Below are 18,334 nucleotides of genomic sequence, written 5' to 3'. Positions count from 1 at the left end.
CAGAGATATGGCTTTTTTTAAGTCCTGAAGTCACAACTTCACTGTTGATACTGACACTGGTGTTTGACTGGTACTATTTAGTGCAGCTATCAGGTGACGCTGTGAGGCGTCTTTGTCTTAAACTACACACTCTAAGATATTTGTCCTCTTGCACAGTTGTGCATCAGGTCCTCCCACTACTTTTTCTGTCCTTGTTAGACCCAGTTTGTGCTGCTCTCTGAAGGGAGTACTTAACAGCATTCATTCATTCATTTTCTACTGCTTTTCCTCACAAGGGTCTTTGGGCGAGAGGCGGGGTACACCCTGGGTACATCACAGGGCCAGCCAAACCCACGCATGCACGGGGAGAACATGGAACTCCACACAGAGATGGCCGAGGGTAGAATTGAACCCTGGTCTCCTAGCTGTGAGGTCTGCGCGCTAACCACTCGACCGCCGTGCCGCCTACTTAACAACATGGTAGGAGATTTTTTTAGATGGGTTTTCTAATAATCTATTAGTATATAAAATGATTAACTTGGATTAGCAGCCATACCAGAAGATTGATGCAGAGAACTGACAGTTGTTGATAGTGGGCCTCCATGCAAAAATGTAGATCATTCTTTGAAAATCATGATTAATTTTAATTGTTTGTGAAATTTATAAAAATGTTTGTGAAATGGAAAAAAATGTGAAATGCATGAAAATGTTTTTCTTTGGAAAACAAAGAAATTTGCAAGTGATCCCAAACTTTTGAGCAGTAGTATATGTGCCCTGTGATTGGCCTGGCGACCAGTGGTCAGCGGAGAAACTTCCCGATCTCCTGACTGTGTGACACAACACAAAGTTTTGTCTTTAAATACATATGAAATGTCTTTTTTTTCCCCCAGCCTTTTCTCCACCAGCGATCAGTGGAGAAACTTCCCAATCTCCTAACTGTGTGACACAACACAAAGTTTTGTCTTTAAATACATAGGAAATGTCTTTTTTCCAGCCTTTTTACAAAATAAACAGTATCAAAATGGCCCTGGTATCTTTTGAGTTTTTCATATGCGGCCTTCAGTGGTAAAAGTTTGATCACGCTTGTTCTAATGCATTTCATCTTTTTATGTATTTTATAGCTCGCTATGTTAAAAGTACACCGGGCCTCAAAACACACACAATTGGAGAGATTGATCTGGTCGTTTTACAAAAAAAAAAAAAAAAACTCCAACTGTAAAAGTCGATATAATAGCCTCAGAAAATACAAGTTTTTGTCATTCTTTCTGCAGAAAATGTGTTTGGGGAGCGCTCTGCTGCAATGACTGCTGTGGACAGGCTGCAGCAACACGCCATCCCACTTAGGTATCTCATGAAAAAGACAATATCAGTTCATCGGGCCTGCAGGGAGGCAAAATGTACGCGAGGCTCACACCGAGGCGAGGGAGAAGGTTAATGCATCTTTGCGAATATACAAAGTGAGTCAAAGAGAAAGCCAGAGCCTCTGTGGAAATGTCAGAATTGACACAATGACAGTCATGTGTTGTATCAACTGTTCGAGTCTCATCAGAATGCATCATCTGATTGCATGAATCTGTATCTGTCCATCATTAATGCCTGAATAACCCTTGTGCTCTTCACATGTCTTGCTTTTATTATGATTTATTGAAGTGATTTTGATATATTTTAAGTGAGAGGTTTCATGGCATCATAGCAGAAAAGACACAAAGGCATGACATTGCTGTAACAGAGTGCATTTTCTCACTGCAACAAAGCTAATCAGATATTCAGGTGTCTGCCTGATGATGTCATTTTAGTGCAAATCTTGATAAATATGGACTATATTATAACATATACTAACTATTGCCGCCTACAGGACTGTGTTGGCAGACATATAGGATCTATCTCATTAGATTGTGGAAGTTAGGGGTGTACATTCAGCACAATACAGAGGCACTCCAAGTTCCCAAAAATGTGGGGCAGGAAGTGCGACTGTCTTGGATAAAGTCCTGGATACAGTCACATTTCCACTGTTGCACTGATCTGCACTGTTCTACTTTCCGAATAAAAAACTTCATCCAGGTAAACCTTGGTTTTTGTATGATCCGGCCGCCATTTTTGTACAATGTCTTGGTTTTTGTTCCATAGTGCATGTAAAAAAATTAGTCAGCACGCTTTCCCCCACCCGAAGGCATAGGGAAGTGACACTCTGGTTCATTTGGGTTGACTCCAATATAGAGCCCACAACACCAACTTCTCGCAACTCCAGAGTAGTACATGGTCCAGCCCCTCTCAATGAGATTGGTTTCAGGCCCAAACAGTCTGTCGAGGTGAGTCTGGCAACCTCCTTCCCCACCAGAGACGTTCCATGTCCAAAAAAGTACATTTGGCTGCTGAGGACCAGGTCACCAAGGTGCCTGCCCTCAATGGCCACCCAATATACCTTGGGCCCAGCTGGCCGAAGTGAGGCCCCTCATTTCGGTGCTTCTCATAGGGTCATTTGACTCACTCTGTGTCTGGCCTACAACTTTGTTTTTATTTATTTTTCGGAATTCGCTGCCAGCTACTGGCAGTTTTCATGTTTTATTTGATAAGTCATTAAAGTGAAGCAGTTGTATGTTTTGCATTTTGTTCCCTTACTGTACTGAAAATGAACCGAACCATGACCTTAAAACTGAGGTACCCACCCATCTGCGATTGTGGTGTACTGTCAAACCTCTAGTTCGAGTGTACTGTATCTCATTCAGCTCAAATAGGCCAGAGCACGAAATAATTTACCTTTTTATGAACCGTGTTTTACCCAGACTGTGTTTTCTTTTTAATGAGATATCAACTCTAGTGCACTTGCTTCATGTTGCCCTGCATCAGCATTCGTTTAGCACGTAGCAAAGCTCCAATGATGGCAATGATGTTAGTAAAAGTCAGAGTGCTGGTAGCTGTTTGCGCTCTGCACTCCTGTGAACCTGCGAGCTGGCCTCACGCCCAGTTGCTCGCTGCCTAAACTGCTCATTTAGAACTCACTTGGGATGCCTCCTTTCCTCCCTTCCTTACTTCCTTCTTTCCTTCCTCTCTCTCTCTCGCTGCTTTCATGTTGCTCCCTCTGCCTATCACTCTCCCTCTTATCTGGCCTCCATCTCTTTCTGTTTAATCTCAACTTTGTTCCTTTTTGTCTGCCTGACTTACATTTTATTATGACTCGCTATCTTTGCATGTCATCTGATACATATCCTCTGTTTTTTTTTTCTTCATCCTTCCTCTTTTCACTTCTTGACTTTTGACCATCTTCATCCCCCAATAGTGGTTTGTCAACCCCCCCCCCCCCCCCGGTTCTCTCTGGCTCTCTGTTCCGATTTCTTTCGCCACAACTTGCTGCTATCCCCTCGGTGACATTGCCAGAGCTGCACACACACACAGGCTGAGATTAGCTGGCCTATTTGAGCTGAGCGACATTGCTCTTAGGGATTGTGCATGATGATGCATGTGACATGTATGTGTATGTGTACGTGTCCTTGTGTGTGTGTGTGTGTGTGCAACGAGGGCCTGCAGTGGTGTGAAGTAGAGGATTTAAGGCGGCCGCATTCGTCATGGGACTGCGACTTTTTAAGCTGAAACCCATAAATGTCCACACATTCAAACTACCGCAGAGACCATCCGGTGTTGCAATCCTGCAAAAGGCTTTCAGTCCTTCCACCATTTTTTTTTTAAACTCCGGAGGGATGAGCTCAACTGAGTTGGAGACACAAGAAATTCTTTATGTGATGGTTACATCATGTAGCAGATGCTTTTAGCCACTCATTATAACCAGTCTTGCTAATATTTTATGTTGCAATGCTGAAATACACCCACATTATTTATGCTTCTACAGTCTTATGACATCCCAAAATATCTGTTCATATCTCTCTGACAGTGTCAATCAAAAGCCATGGTGGCTTTATTGTACAATTGTTTATTGTAACAATAGTACAGCAAAGTGTAATTCACAAAACAATGTTTTAAAGTGCATGCAGAGATAGATAGTTGTTGTTGGATGCTGACCACTCGTGATGCTAAAAAAAAAGGTCGACAAGGGCATGCAGGTTGCTTACAGCCACAGCGGCAATGATTTTGACCTGCTGCGAATTAGAAGTCATGGCTATTTGCTTTGGGGGACTTGGCGATTAATTGAATGGAAGCATAAAGTGGAGTATCTACGGTAATATTGTTAAACATTTTATGATTATATCTTTGTACAGCCAGACTATTTGATACAGCTATTGTGTTTAATCTCTCTATATACTGTGCAGCTTATGGTCAAAATGCAACCCGATTAGCTTGTAAACGTAATAGCTACATACATTATAAAATGTTTTTTATGTTCCCGGCCAGTTCAATTCCACCCTCGGCCAGTTCAATTCCACCCTCGGCCATCTCTGTGTAGAGTTTGCATGTTCTCCCCGTGCATGCGTGGGTTTTCTCCGGGTACTCCGGTTTCCTCCCACATTCCAAAAACATGCTAGGTTAATTGGCCACTCCAAATTGTCCATAGGTATGAATGTGAGTGTGAATGGTTGTTTGTCTATATGTGCCCTGTGATTGGCTGGCGACCAGTCCAGGGTGTACCCCGCCTCTCGCCCAAAGACAGCTGGGATAGGTCCAGCACCCCCCACGACCCTCGGGAGGAAAAAGCGGTAGAAAATGAATGAATGAATGTTCCCGGCCAGTGTTGGCTAGTTTTCATATCTGACAGTTTTGACTGCTCACTTATAGTCTTATTCAGAGTGGTGACGTGATGTGGATAATAACATAATTAATACACATTTATACTTCAGGACTGGATCAATAAAAGGCATTCAGTATGTAGGGCAGAGATGCTCACACTTTTTCAGCATGTGAGCTAAACATGGAGAATATATATATATATATATTCAGTATATTTATGGATTGAAGCATTTATGTACGTAGATCGTACTTGTATATCAGGGGTGCACACACTTTCTCAGCATGTAAGTTCGAAGGCAAAATAATACACTATGATCGGCAGATAACACCAATGTATCTAAATGTACATAATGTTATTCTACAGACACATAACTAGGACCAGCACTTACCTGTGTCCATCTTTCCATCCTGAGCCGCAGGTCCCTCTGGTATGACGCTCTTCACTTGCAGGAACTCGTCAGGCTCATCGCCTCCGATTATGGTGAAGCCGAAGCCCATGTTGCTCTTCTGCAGGCCCGTGGACAGAAAGGTACCCTTCAGCTGGGTTGGGTCCCTGGTGAATAGCGGCTTTTCTGCAGGCGTGACAAAGGAACTGTGAGTTGTGCATGTATGCAACTCACTCCTAATGTTTAAGAACCAAATAAGTGGCTAGTAACCACCCAATCCAATCCACTTTATTTATATAGTACATTTTATAAACACTGTTTCCAAAGTGCTACACAAACTAATAACACAATAAATAAATAAGAAAAAAATGAATACAGTAAAACTAATAAAACAAATAAAGACAAAAATACATTAAAAACAACAATAAAAACAATGCATAAAATCCAGCATTCAACTATGGGGGCTATTTTTACATGTGAGTGGGGGAGAGAGATTACCAAAAAGTATCCCCTGGTCTTGAAGCTAGTCTTAGGCACCGCTAGTTGGAGCTGGCCTTCGGACCTCAATGAGCACGCAGGAGTGTAAATTTAGAGTTTTTTTAAATTTTATTTTTTTATCTGAAAAAGGCCTCACAGCTAGGAGACCAGGGTTCAATTCCACCCTCGGCCATCTCTGTGTGGAGTTTGCATGTTCTCCCCATGCAAGCGTGGGTTTTCTCCGGGTACTCCGGTTTCCTCCCACATTCCAAAAACATGCTAGGTTAATTGGAGACTCCAAATTGTCCATAGGTATGAATGTGAGTGTGAATGGTTGTTTGTCTATATGTGCCCTGTGATTGGCTGGCGACCAGTCCAGGGTGTACCCCGCCTCTCGCCCGAAGACAGCTGGGATAGGCTCCAGCACCCCCCGCGACCCTCGTGAGGAAAAAGCGGTAGAAAATGAATGAATGAATGAATCTTAAAAAGGAACAATAAAATCTTAACATTAATTCTAAAACGAACAGTGTGCCAGTGCAGGGAGGTTAGAATTGGGGTGATGTGCTCCCATTTTTTGGGGGGTTCCTTTTAAAAGCCGTGCCACAGAGTTCTGGACTAACTTTAAGCGAAAGAGTGCATTGTGGTTTATATCAGAGTAGAGTTCCATTAAGTTGAAGATCACAATGAAGATCACATCAGTGAGAAGTGTGTTCTTTGAATGTCCTATTACAGTGGAAGGTTATTGTTAGTGTGCCCCTGTCCTGTCCTTTTGTTAATTAATCCTCTTGAAATGATGGGAAGCTCTGAATTAATTTGTTTCACTTGGTTTTTCAAAGTAGCAGAGAGATAGGCACAATGTTTTTGCAGAATACCGGTGATATACAAATGGTCTGACAGTCAATCAAGCAAAGCACTTTAAAAAGTCGTACAACCATTTTTACAGATTTTTGAGTGCAGAAAATACGGTAGGAATATTCCCACTCATCCAGGTATTCTCACGGAATTCAAACGATTGCAACTAGACAGTTCAGGCTGTCTGGGCAGGCTTCATCAGTTTATGCTCAAAGGCTAGATGGGACACATACCAGTCAGACTAGATAGGACAGCTCTATTTTGAGAGCTTGGTGCAAGATCCAGTCTATTTATCCTCTGGTTGGCTCTTTAGTGGCGTCAAATGACAATCTTTAGGATTGTTAGCATTCTCCACCGCTTTTCCTCACGAGGGTCGCGGGGGTGCTGGAGCCTATCCCAGCTGTCTTTGAGCGAGAGGCGTGGTACACTCTGGACTGGTCGCCAGCCAATCACAGGGCACATATAGACAAACAACCATTCACACTCACATTCATACCTATGGACAATTTGGAGTGGCCAATTAACCTAGCATGTTTTTGGAATGTGGGAGGAAACCAGAGTACCCAGAGAAAACCCACGCATGCACGGGGAGAACATGCAAACTCCACACAGAGATGCCCGAGGGTTGAATTGAACCCTGGTCTCCTAGTTGTGAGGTCTGCGTGCTAACCACTCGACCGCCGTGTCGCCTCTGCCCCCCCAATGACGCTTATTTTTAGGTGGTATAGCCTTAGTTAGTATCCAATTCAGATGTAATCTGAAACTAAAGGTGTATTTGTTAGAGACTAAATCAAAATCAAATCAACTTTATTTGTATAGCACTTTTCCTGCAAAGACATGCAACACAAAGTGCTGTACAGAATTAAAAACAATTACCACAATTAAAAGGAAAAACAATTACAAAGAAAGCCCCTCCCTCCCACCCTCCATACTAGACACACACACACACACAATCACACACAGTAGGGAGACATGGCATGGCACTGAGGATCAAGGAAACGCCACCTTTGGGGCCGTCCACACTGGGACTGAATGACTGAATCTTTTAGGAAGGACTGGATTGTACAGTTTCAGACATGGTTTCTCAACCTTAACATAGAGAGCTCCCCTCACTCCTCTTTCAAACCATCCTTCTCTTCTCTTTCTGTTGGAGGTGCAGATAGACCGCAGAGTCTTGACCTGAATAATTAGCCCGTCTGTGTTGTAACATGCGCCTGTTCACTGACTGCTTGCTTCCTCTAATGTAAAAAATGGTGCATTCCTTACTGCACTGGACAGCATACAGATTGTTCTTCTGGGTATAGGGTGTCCTGTTTTTGGGGTGTACCAACCTCTGTCTCAAAGTGTTAACTGGTATGTTGTGTTGTTTGTTAGCAATCCTTCTGCGTTTCTCTGATAGGCCTGAGACATGCGGGATGACAAGGTTATTGCATCTGCAACTCTCTTCTTCCTCATCTGATGTTTTTGTTCTTTCTGGAATGAGATGCACTTTTCACAAACAACCAGCTGGGGTAACCACAGGTTTTGAGGGCATCCCTCAGGTGCTTATGCTCTTTTCTCTTTGGCCTGAGGGTTGGTGGGAACGTTATCAGCTCTGTGTTGCAGGGTTCTAATAATGCCCACGTTGACTTTCTGCAACGAGTCGGTCGCCCTCGACATCACATTTTATTTTAGCAGAATTCCAATGAAGGATTATATTGTGAGGCTGACTGCTGTTCAAAAGCTTCCACTTCATTTTGAATGGAAAGTAATTACTTTCTTTGTGTTATTAAAAAAAAGCTAGTGAATAAAAGGAGTTTAAAAAGTTAATTTAAAAAAACTTATTATTCATTAATGAATTTATTGATAATTCTATGGTCAACCTTCCTAACTACCTAAACATTTCCAATAATTCATTCATTCATTCATTCATTTTCTACCGCTTTTTCCTCACGAGGGTCGCAGGGGTGCTGGAGCCTATCCCAGCTGTTTTCGGGCGAGAGGCGGGGTACATCCTGGACTGGTCGCCAGCCAATCACAGGGCACATATAGACAAACAACCATTCACACTCACATTCATACCTATGGACAATTTGGAGTCGCCAATTAACCTAGCATGTTTTTGGAATGTGGGAGGAAACCGGAGTACCCGGAGAAATCCCACGCATGCAAGGGGAGAACATGCAAACTTCACACGGAGAGATGGCCGAGGTTGGAATTGAACCCTGGTCTCCTAGCTGTGAGGTCTGCGCGCTAACCACTAGACCACCGTGCCGCCCATTTCCAATAATTGAAAACTGAATAATTTTCATCAGTAAAATATATAATTGTGGGTGTCTGTGGTGTGTACAATGGAATGGAAGTGTTACAATGGAATGCATCACATAAATCAATTTTATGTGAAGCTAAAAAAAAAAGCAATTTTATCACAATAAAGATGTTCTATTTTTGTATAATTCCCAACCAAATGTGGATGAGTACAGTACAATTAGGTCATTTGGTATGAAACACGTGCTAGATAATTTCTTTGCTGCATAATGTAAATGTAGTGACTCATTAGGAGTTATTTTGCACTGGGCTAGCACATCCTTATCTTCGTGCCTGGCTCAGTCCGCTAAAGGCCTCAGGGCGCTCATGTTCTCAGTCGCCTCATCCCTCCGCTTTCTCTCCACTCGACCTTCTTCATTGTGACATTGTGCATCTGCCCTGTCTTAATACTGAGCCTCACCAAGGCTGAGTATACTTGGGATCAGACAAATGTTTATGAGTTATGTTTGTGCAAGTGTTACACGTGCTATATGATTGTGCAGTGTACCTCTGTATATGGTGGGCAGCGGGAGGGCAGAGAGGCCTTGACTCTGCATCTGTCTTTGCTGCTCCAGGCGCCTCTTAGCTTCAAGGACTGGATTCTCAAACTGAGTCCTGCGATTGATGTGACTGTAAATACAATGAACTATTACTACAAAATAATGTTGATACAATTAAATGGAAAAATATAGTACAAGTAAATGTTTGCAGACATCCTCTCGTTCAATAACAAGAAAGAATGTTGCCTTAGTTTTGACTGATACTATATTTATACATGATAACTGGTATGTTTGCCTTCGTCCACTTAGTATGTACACTTTGAGCTTTAAATTAAGATGTTTCACAAAAATATGTAATTTAACAATCAGGAACTACAGTATACAGTATATAGATGTGTTCTGCTACTACAAAACCTAAGTGGGGGGGTCAAACAGGAAGTGAAGTAGTGGGGTCACAGCTGAGTTTTATTTTGCTTTGGGTTCCGGCTTGTGTAAGAATTATTGTGCTTGTTGTGAGATCCTGAGAAGCCTGCTGTTTCAGCGATCAAGTCTGGTGCTTGTGTGTCTCACCAAAAATTACAGTAACATTACTTACCTAGTGACCAGTGTAGAATACCATATAAAATATGAGCACAATGTCTTTGAATGTAATTTCTTATTAGTATTTTAATTGATTTAACCATTGTTTTTACTTGAAAATTTGTATTTCAGGCAAAAAAAATGTAATGTTTGCTTATATATGCATATTATTTGACTAGTAATACACCATATGCAACCGCAAAACTGCATGATTTATTAATTCATATATTTTGAGGAAAAAAGCATAGCCACAAATTTGGAAGCATGAAGTGGCGAGCGATTACTGTACAGCCAATGAATGCAGATTACCGCAGTTAAAAATTGTTTTTACATTTTCCAAAGACTTCTGGACTTATACTCACACTGGGGGTAATAAACCACATAGCAGCACTCACAACAAACATTCATGAGCCAGAAACACTTAATTGTAGCGTATAAAACCTACTATGTAGTATTTTCAACACTCGTGCCCTGTAAAGTGAGTTGCTGGTGTAGTAATTTAAATCAGCTCTCTTCTCATTTCATTGATTTATCTAAAAGTTTTGCACATACCCACAAACTAGTCTCACAGTTTGTGTTGTTGTTGTTGCTAGATGCATCAATATTGCCAGCTTCTAAAAATTATACCACATTTTCTGCAAAACTGTGAAGTTCTCTAGGCAATTTGTCACTACAGCCAAGGGTGCTTTTTTTGAAGGAGAAAAAAAAAATCCATTCTATAAATATTGCAGCACTTAGTGAGGTGGCACTAAATAAACTTTCACATTATGCTAAGCCCTGCTGATTAGAATTCTCCTGTAAGAGTTTTGACAAACGAGCGTTAAGACATCAAAGACAAGAACAAAGTAATTCATTATTCATGAGGATGTAAACAATATAAATGTATTTGCTTCTTGTGCAAACACATGGAAAACTTACTCCACATAGTAGCTGCCATAGATGGGGTCATCGATCTTCTCCCAGCCGTAGGGCAGCTCTGAGGTGCAGGCAGGCAAGAACACAAGGGAAATGAAGTCAGTTTATGGTGTGAGAGTACAACACTACATGGGAACTACTGAGGGGAGAAAACATGCATCTCAGGTCACACACTGACACTCCAGGAAGTGACAGGAAACACTTCAATCTGTAGCTATGGCGTCTGTGGGAAGGTCAAAATCTGTTATTCTGCTATAGGGATGAGCTTTACTGCTTAGCTTCCCAACCTTTTTTTTAATTTTTTTTTTAATTCATTTGGGCAAATACACGAAACACTACAGTGCATCTCCCACAGCAATCAAAATACAACTCTCCATTATTTACATCTGTGTTCAGCTATCTGATCACAAGCCCAAAAGGAGTAGGCTGAAGCAAAAGCTTATACAGTGCATCCGGAAAGTATTCACAGTGCTTCACTTTTTCTACATTTTGTCATGTTACAGCCTCATTCCAAACTGAATTAAATTAATCCCTTACCTCAAAATTCTACACAAAATACTCCATTATGACAATGTAAAAAAAGGTTTTTTTGACATGTTTTGAATTTATTAAAAATAGAAAACAAAAAAATCACATTTACATACGTAAGTATTCACAGCCTTTGCCATGAAGCTGAAAATTGAGCTCAGGTGCATCTTTTTTCCACTGATCATCCTTGAGATCTTTCTACAGCTTAATTGGAGTCCACCTGCAGTAAATTCAGTTGATTGGACATGATTTGGAAATATAATAACTGTCTATATAAGGTCCCACAGTTGACTGTGCATGTCAGAGCACAAACACCAAGCATGAAGTCAAAAGAACTGTCTGTAGACCTGCGAGACAGGATTGTCTTGAGGCACAAATCTGGGGAAGGATACAGAAAAATTTCTGCTGCTTTGAAGGTCCCAATGAGCACAGTGGCCTCCATTATTCGTAAATGGAAGACGTTTGGAACCACCAGGACTCTTCCTAGAGCTGGCCGGCCTTCTAAACTGAGCGATCGGGGAAGAAGGGCCTTAGTCAGGGAGGTGACCAAGGCCCCGATGGTCACTCTGTCAGAGCTCCAGCGTTACTCTGTGGAGAGAGGAGAGCCTTCCAGAAGGACAACCATCTCTGCAGCAATCCACCAATCAGGCCTGTATGGTAGAGTGGCCAGACGAAAGCCATCAGACCAGAGAATTTTGTTTCTCATGGTCTGAGAGTCATTCAGGTGCTTTTTGGCAAATTCCAGACGGGCTGCTATGTTCCTTTTACTAAGGAGTGGCTTTCGTCTGGCTCTCCTCTCTCCACAGAGGAACGCTGGAGCTCTGACAGAGTGACCATCGGGGCCTTGGTCACCTCCCTGACTAAGGCCCTTCTTCCCCGATCGCTCAGTTTAGAAGGCCGGCCAGCTCTAGGAAGAGTCCTGGTGGTTCCAAACGTCTTCCATTTACGAATAATGGAGGCCACTGTGCTCATTGGGACCTTCAAAGCAGCAGAAATTTTTCTGTATCCTTCCCCAGATTTGTGCCTCAAGACAATCCTGTCTCGCAGGTCTACAGACAGTTCTTTTGACTTCATGCTTGGTGTTTGTGCTCTGACATGCACAGTCAACTGTGGGACCTTATATAGACAGTTATTATATTTCCAAATCATGTCCAATCAACTGAATTTACTGCAGGTGGACTCCAATTAAGCTGTAGAAAGATCTCAAGGATGATCAGTGGAAAAAAGATGCACCTGAGCTCAATTTTGAGCTTCATGGCAAAGGCTGTGAATACTTATGTAAATGTGATTTTTTTGTTTTCTATTTTTAAAAAATATTTCAAAAAAAAAACTTTTTCACATTGTCATAATGGAGTATTTTGTGTAGAATTTTGAGGTAAGAGATTAATTTAATTCAGTTTGGAATGAGGCTGTAACATGACAAAATGTAGAAAAAGTGAAGCGCTGTGAATACTTTCCGGATGCACTGTAAATGCCTACCCCTTTTTGCAAGATATAATCATGTTCAGCTCTCTAGTTTGCGAGTTAGCATGTGTCTCAAGACCCTGCAGTTGCGCAATATGTTGTCAATAAAAAGAGTATAAATGTGACTATAGTCGTGTTTTGTCATGTCTACAGGGCTCTAATAATGCTTTGTTAATTTTAATCTGAAAAAAAATAATTTGTCTACCCACCAACTATATGTGGTTTCTTAGGTTTTTATTATTTGCCCTTTTATTATTATTTTAGATTTATTTATTTATTACTGATTGTTTGATTTTCTTTATTCTTGATTTGTTTATTTATTTTTCGTCTTATTTTGTGTAGAAAAATAAAATGTAAGATATTTGAGAACAGTGGAATGTTTTATCAGAGCTTTTATTGTAGAAAATCGGAACCAAAGCAAAGTTTATTCATTTTTCTGTTTTTAATAAATGCTTTTTTTTTTGGGGGGGGGAAACCTGATGCGGCCCAGCCTCGTCCAGACTCTAGCTCCAGTGGCCCCCAGGTAAATTGAATTTGAGACCCCTGATTTAGACCTTAATGGCTGTGTGCTGACTCAACTTCAGTGGATAGAAAATCTATACCGCTATAACAAAGCTCTATCTACATTGACTGCTGACTACTAGCTATGTTTAGTGTCTATTGTATTATCATGCCTTGAGAAGATACTAGAAGGGTGAAGGGTGTACTCATTTTTGGGAGATGTTTATATTTTAAAATAAACCACAAAAGAGTTTAAAAAAAACAGTTTAGTCAATTAAGTGGCTGTGATGAACTGTATTCAGCAGCACAAATTGTTCTCAATAAATCCAGCAATGTGCCTTTATATTTGTCTCTTCTTGTCTCACAGCCGCCCACTCCCTTTCGCCTTGCAGCCTCTTTTACTGCTAATTGTCTCCTCTTCACGCCCATCCATCCTTACTCCTATTTGTCTTCCCTCGCTACCTCGGATAAAGGAAGTGGGTCAATGCGCTGCTAAAACACTCGGTGTCTCGTCCTGCGTTTCACCTCTTAACTTTGCACCAAATAAAGACAACATGGAGTCGGAATGTATAAGCAGGCAACATTTAGGGCAGGTTTTGGTTGATGGCTTTTGGGCTCGGTGGGGGAAAGAGCATGACAAGGGTATTTGACCTTGCACGTTTACGTGCAAGTAAACGTACCAAAAAATGCACATACAAACCCACAATCCATCTGCTCAAGCTGCTGCGCTCCCACACAAACATATTCAGCACTTATTCATACACATCCATCCTCTTTTTGCCTCATAGTACTCATTAAAGGCCAACGCACCTTGCATGGAAAATATGCAACTAATTTGGCCTGCATGCCCTAAGCATTCAGTTTAGAGAGCAACTCAGACATGTTTTGCTTTTTGGGGGGGCATTTTTGGCATCAATTTGGGACTTGACTGCGACTGAGCTTGCACAAATACAATTTTTTGAGATAATATATCTCAAAACTCACTCTGTATTATACAAGATTTCAATGTACTATTAAAAAAATATCAACATTTTATTATTATTTATATACTTATTGATAAATTATTTTTAAACTGTGGTTGGCTTATTTTTACACTTTTATGCCAATCTAGAGTGTTAAATTCCCTCGGCAATCTCTGTGTGGAGTTTGCATGTTCTCCCCGTGCATGCGTGGGTTTTCTCCGGGTATTCCGGGATCCTCCCACATTCCAAAAACATGCTAGGTTTATTGGCAACTCCAAATTGTCCATAGGTATGAATGTGAGTGTGAATGGTTGTTTGTCTATATGTGCCCTGTGATTGGCTGGCAACCAGTCCAGGGTGAACCCCGCCTCTCGCCCAAAGACAGCTGGGATAGGCTCCAGCACCCCTGCGACCCTCGTGACATATTATTTTATTGATTTCAAATACACAGCAACACCTGGAATGGCTTCAAGTTCCACTTCATTTAATATATTGTCTACTCTGCTGTGATGTATGATTACCTTAAAATTACTATCTGTTCAGGAAATATGTCACAGAAAAATGAAATAGAAACATAAACCAATACAAGCTTGGTCTTCTCTCGCTCTCTCTCTCTCTCTCTCTCTCCCTCTCACACACACACACACACACACACACACACACAGGCCCCCACAATTCCCAAATGCTATTATTTTTACAATTACTGTGGCTTCATGCCCTGACACTGTAATGTAATTATGGACAGATTTTTCATTGTGATATCAGTAATGTGTATGCGTGTGTATGTATGTATGTGTATATGTGTGCTGGCCCAAGGTGAAAGTGTGTGCATGCGGCCGTGATCAGTGTGGTCTCCATCAGGGTTACCTCACACGACCCTCCTCCATCCTGCAGGCGGAAAACTTCTGACACGTTCCTACACCAACCCGCCTTAAATCCCCTCCACCCTGTCCGTGAGCCACCTTAAATGTCGGCCTAACTCGCCTGCGAGTTGCTTGCCCTCCCCCCAAAGTGAAAGGGAGACAGTTTCCATGGAAACCCAGAGTCTTGAAGCTGTGGGCTCAGTCTTGTCTCTATTTCCTGCTGCTGCCGTGTGTGTGTGTGTGTTTTTGCATTCATACGAGTCTGTGTTTGCATGGACAGGAAATCAAACAAGTCGTCGTATGTTTGTGTATTGTAACAGCGCAACAGTACGTTTGGTAATGGTGTGTGCTTGTGTCTCTTGCATGAAAAGGAAGTGTAATTGTAATTCCTGTGCATTAGATGACTCATCGTCACGTTCACACGACCTCTCCTCGACTAACAAGCAGACGGAATATGTTCAATGACTCCACATGACTCACTCAACATAAAAACGCTAAATATTAACTGTCTAATATCTACAGTGTCTAGCTACCTGAACTGATACAATAAACCAGGGGTCTCAAACACGTGGCCCGCGGGCCAAATGTGGCCCGCAGGACACTTGTTTGAGGCCCCCGCCTTGATATGAAAGTTTAATGTTAGTGCGGCCCGCGCAAGTTTGATATGGATGCTGTATGGTATCATGTACCCAGAAAAAATTATTACGTTTCATTAATGTTCATGTTAAAGGTTAAATAATTGTTAATAGTTATCCTCCCTATCCGTGTGGAAGTGGTAAGTTTTTGGATATTTAAGTTTAAAGGAAATAACTTGAAGGCTACCGTTTAGGTCGCTAGCTCTGTAGTTTGCGAGTAAGCATGTGTCTCAAGACCCTGCAGTTGCGCAATATGTTGTAAATAAAAAGAGTATAAATGTGACTATAGTCGTGTTTTGTCATGTCTACAGGGCTCTAATAATGCTTTGTTAATTTTAATCTGAAAAAAATAATTTGTCTACCCACCAACTATATGTGGTTTCTTAAGTTTTTATTATTTGCCGTTTTATTATTATTATTATTATATTTATTTATTATTGATTGATTGATTTTCTTTATTCTTGATTTGATTTGTTTATTTATTTTTCATCTTATTTTTTGCAGAAAAATAAAAATTAAGATATCTGAGAACAGTGGAATGTTTTATCAGAGCTTTTATTGTAGAAAGTCAGAACCAAAGCACTGAAAAAGTTTGTATATTTTTCTGTTTTTAATAAATGGGTTTTTTTGTTTTTTTTTTTAAACCTGATGCGGCCCAGCCTCGCCCAGACCCTAGCTCCAGTGGCCCCCAGGTAAATTGAGTTTGAGACCCCTGCAATAAACTGAACAGTTCATGTTGCTAAGTCCGTCAAGGAGTGACACATTTCCCGTAAAACTGTCTCTCTTTGCTTTAATTAAAAGGTTGCTAGTCTCCTATACAGCAGCTACACACAATAAACCACACAGAAAGCTTTTTAGATCTTCCAGAATCTGCCCCTATTCCAGCTGCATTTCCTTTGATCTAAATACCACATGACTTGGTATGGCTGTGTGGTTTTAAGTAAAAACAGCACAAATGGAAACAATTGCAGCATTCTTCCCTCTCCTTTAGTGTTTAGCTTATCAATTCACTATTTTTGTCCTTTCCTCCTCCTGACTCGGTCAGAGAGAGGGTGCTGATGCGATGGTCCCAACAAAGCTCCACAACGCAAATCCGGGATGTGAGGTTACATTGACTGAGGCGTACGCACGTTGGGGGGGGGAGGGGATTGAGTGTTTATCAAAGGCAGAATTCACAGCAACAAGTGTGTTGTCATTTGAAACCCGGAGAGGAAATATGAGCTGGTGTTGACTATCAAACGAAGCCGCCTGACAAGCCTTTGAACTCAGCCAGTCTGCCACATCATATACACTGTGTATGCATAAATATATATGAGTGCATGGCAGGCAGGCACACGTTAGCTACACTAAATGCGTCGACACAAACAGTCTCCTCGCATCACCGTGAAGGCAGCTTAAGAAAGCAGAAAAAAGGGAATTGTGAATGAGGATACATACAGTCAGACATGAAGGGAGCAGCAACAGAAGAGACAAAAAACATCATTTCCAAGAGTGCGTCTGAATTTTGGGCTGCCTCCAGCCGTGAGGGCCTTCAAGGCGAACGGTTAGTTAGGAAAAAAAAGCACCTCATCAAGCTGCTCCCATGCAAAACATGCCTTGTGTTTTTCCACTCACAGTGCATGCATTCATATTTCATCAGCACAAACTTAATGTGAGTGAAAAAACAAGCAGAGAATTGACTTGAAATTGTCACTTAGTGCACACAAGGGATGTTGCGTGGTTTTGGAATGTCGCATACCAACACCAGTTATGAATTCATTATTCAACATGTTGAACTCTGGAATAAAAAGGAGTGAAATTCACCTGCCAGTTGGTCACATTTGACCATTCACAAGGATGATATTTGTCAAGCAGAATGTGTCAAATTAACCACTTCCACATTAGAATCTAGGATTTTCATTGGTCCAGAACTTAATAGGTTCTTGTTTTGCATAACCGCCACCTTTTTTGCAAAGCTAATGCAAAGCTGTTTTGAATTAATTTGAAATGCAATTAATTACATTTAAATGCAATTGCCTTTTTTCAGTGACATACAGTTCATGAGAAAAAAAAATTATAACCTAATCACATATGAAGAAAAAAAAATCCATGCTTTTGTGTTGATCTTGTGTATTTTTACAAAACACACATACATTGAATGTGATCACAACCACAATAATACATTTATTGTTGAATTATTATTACCTGTATAAGGGAAATATATTTTTTATTTTACCATAATATTTCCTGGGATAGTGCATATTAATAAACATTTCTGTCAATATGCCAGAATTAGCCAAATGTCTATTTTTCCATCCTAATCTCATTTAGAATAAATGTATATAATCGGAACACAATGCACCAACAACCAAACAACATCATACCAAGACACAAACTAATCTAATGACAGGATACCAACAATGTGAGTATCAGTATCAATCCCTAGTTAGTGTTAGCAGTTGTGATTGGAAATAAGTCATTTCTTTAGTCAGGGAAGAAATAAATTTATGCTAGGACTACGTTAAAAAGCCATAGCTTTTCAGTATGTGGAATCAAACTATGGAATGGATTGAGTAAGGACCTCAAACGATGCACAACGATGAGCCAATTCAAGAAACAATACAAGCAGTTGATGTTTGATAAATACAAGGATGAAGAGTCTTGAACCAGTCATGATGTGCTATAAATATCACTATATTGACACTTACTATGGTACACTTTTGTACACTTATGTCATTGTATTGTCATATC

At 40.9% G+C, this 18,334-nt stretch overlaps 1 protein-coding gene across 6 annotated transcripts in view; it reads right to left on the bottom strand.

Annotated features, from left to right (window-relative positions):
- magi2b (membrane associated guanylate kinase, WW and PDZ domain containing 2b) overlaps positions 1-18,334 on the bottom strand; it is a 108,117-nt gene that overhangs the window by 27,963 nt on the left and 61,820 nt on the right. For all 6 annotated transcript variants that reach the window (XM_058076584.2, XM_058076582.2, XM_058076583.2 and 3 more), the window contains exons 7-9: positions 10,655-10,712; positions 9,166-9,287; positions 5,046-5,228 (exon numbers count right to left, since the gene is read on the bottom strand). In XM_058076584.2, the coding sequence (XP_057932567.2) occupies positions 5,046-5,228; positions 9,166-9,287; positions 10,655-10,712 (363 nt within the window). The remainder of the gene's footprint in view (positions 1-5,045; positions 5,229-9,165; positions 9,288-10,654; positions 10,713-18,334) is intronic.

This window comes from Doryrhamphus excisus, linkage group LG1, assembly GCF_037039965.1.
Source record: "Doryrhamphus excisus strain RoL-2023G ecotype Guam linkage group LG1, RoL_Dexc_Guam_v1.1, whole genome shotgun sequence".
Classification (NCBI taxonomy): Eukaryota; Metazoa; Chordata; class Actinopteri; order Syngnathiformes; family Syngnathidae; genus Doryrhamphus; species Doryrhamphus excisus.
Note: the sequence above shows the minus strand (reverse complement) of the source record. Positions and strands in the feature narration are given on the sequence as shown.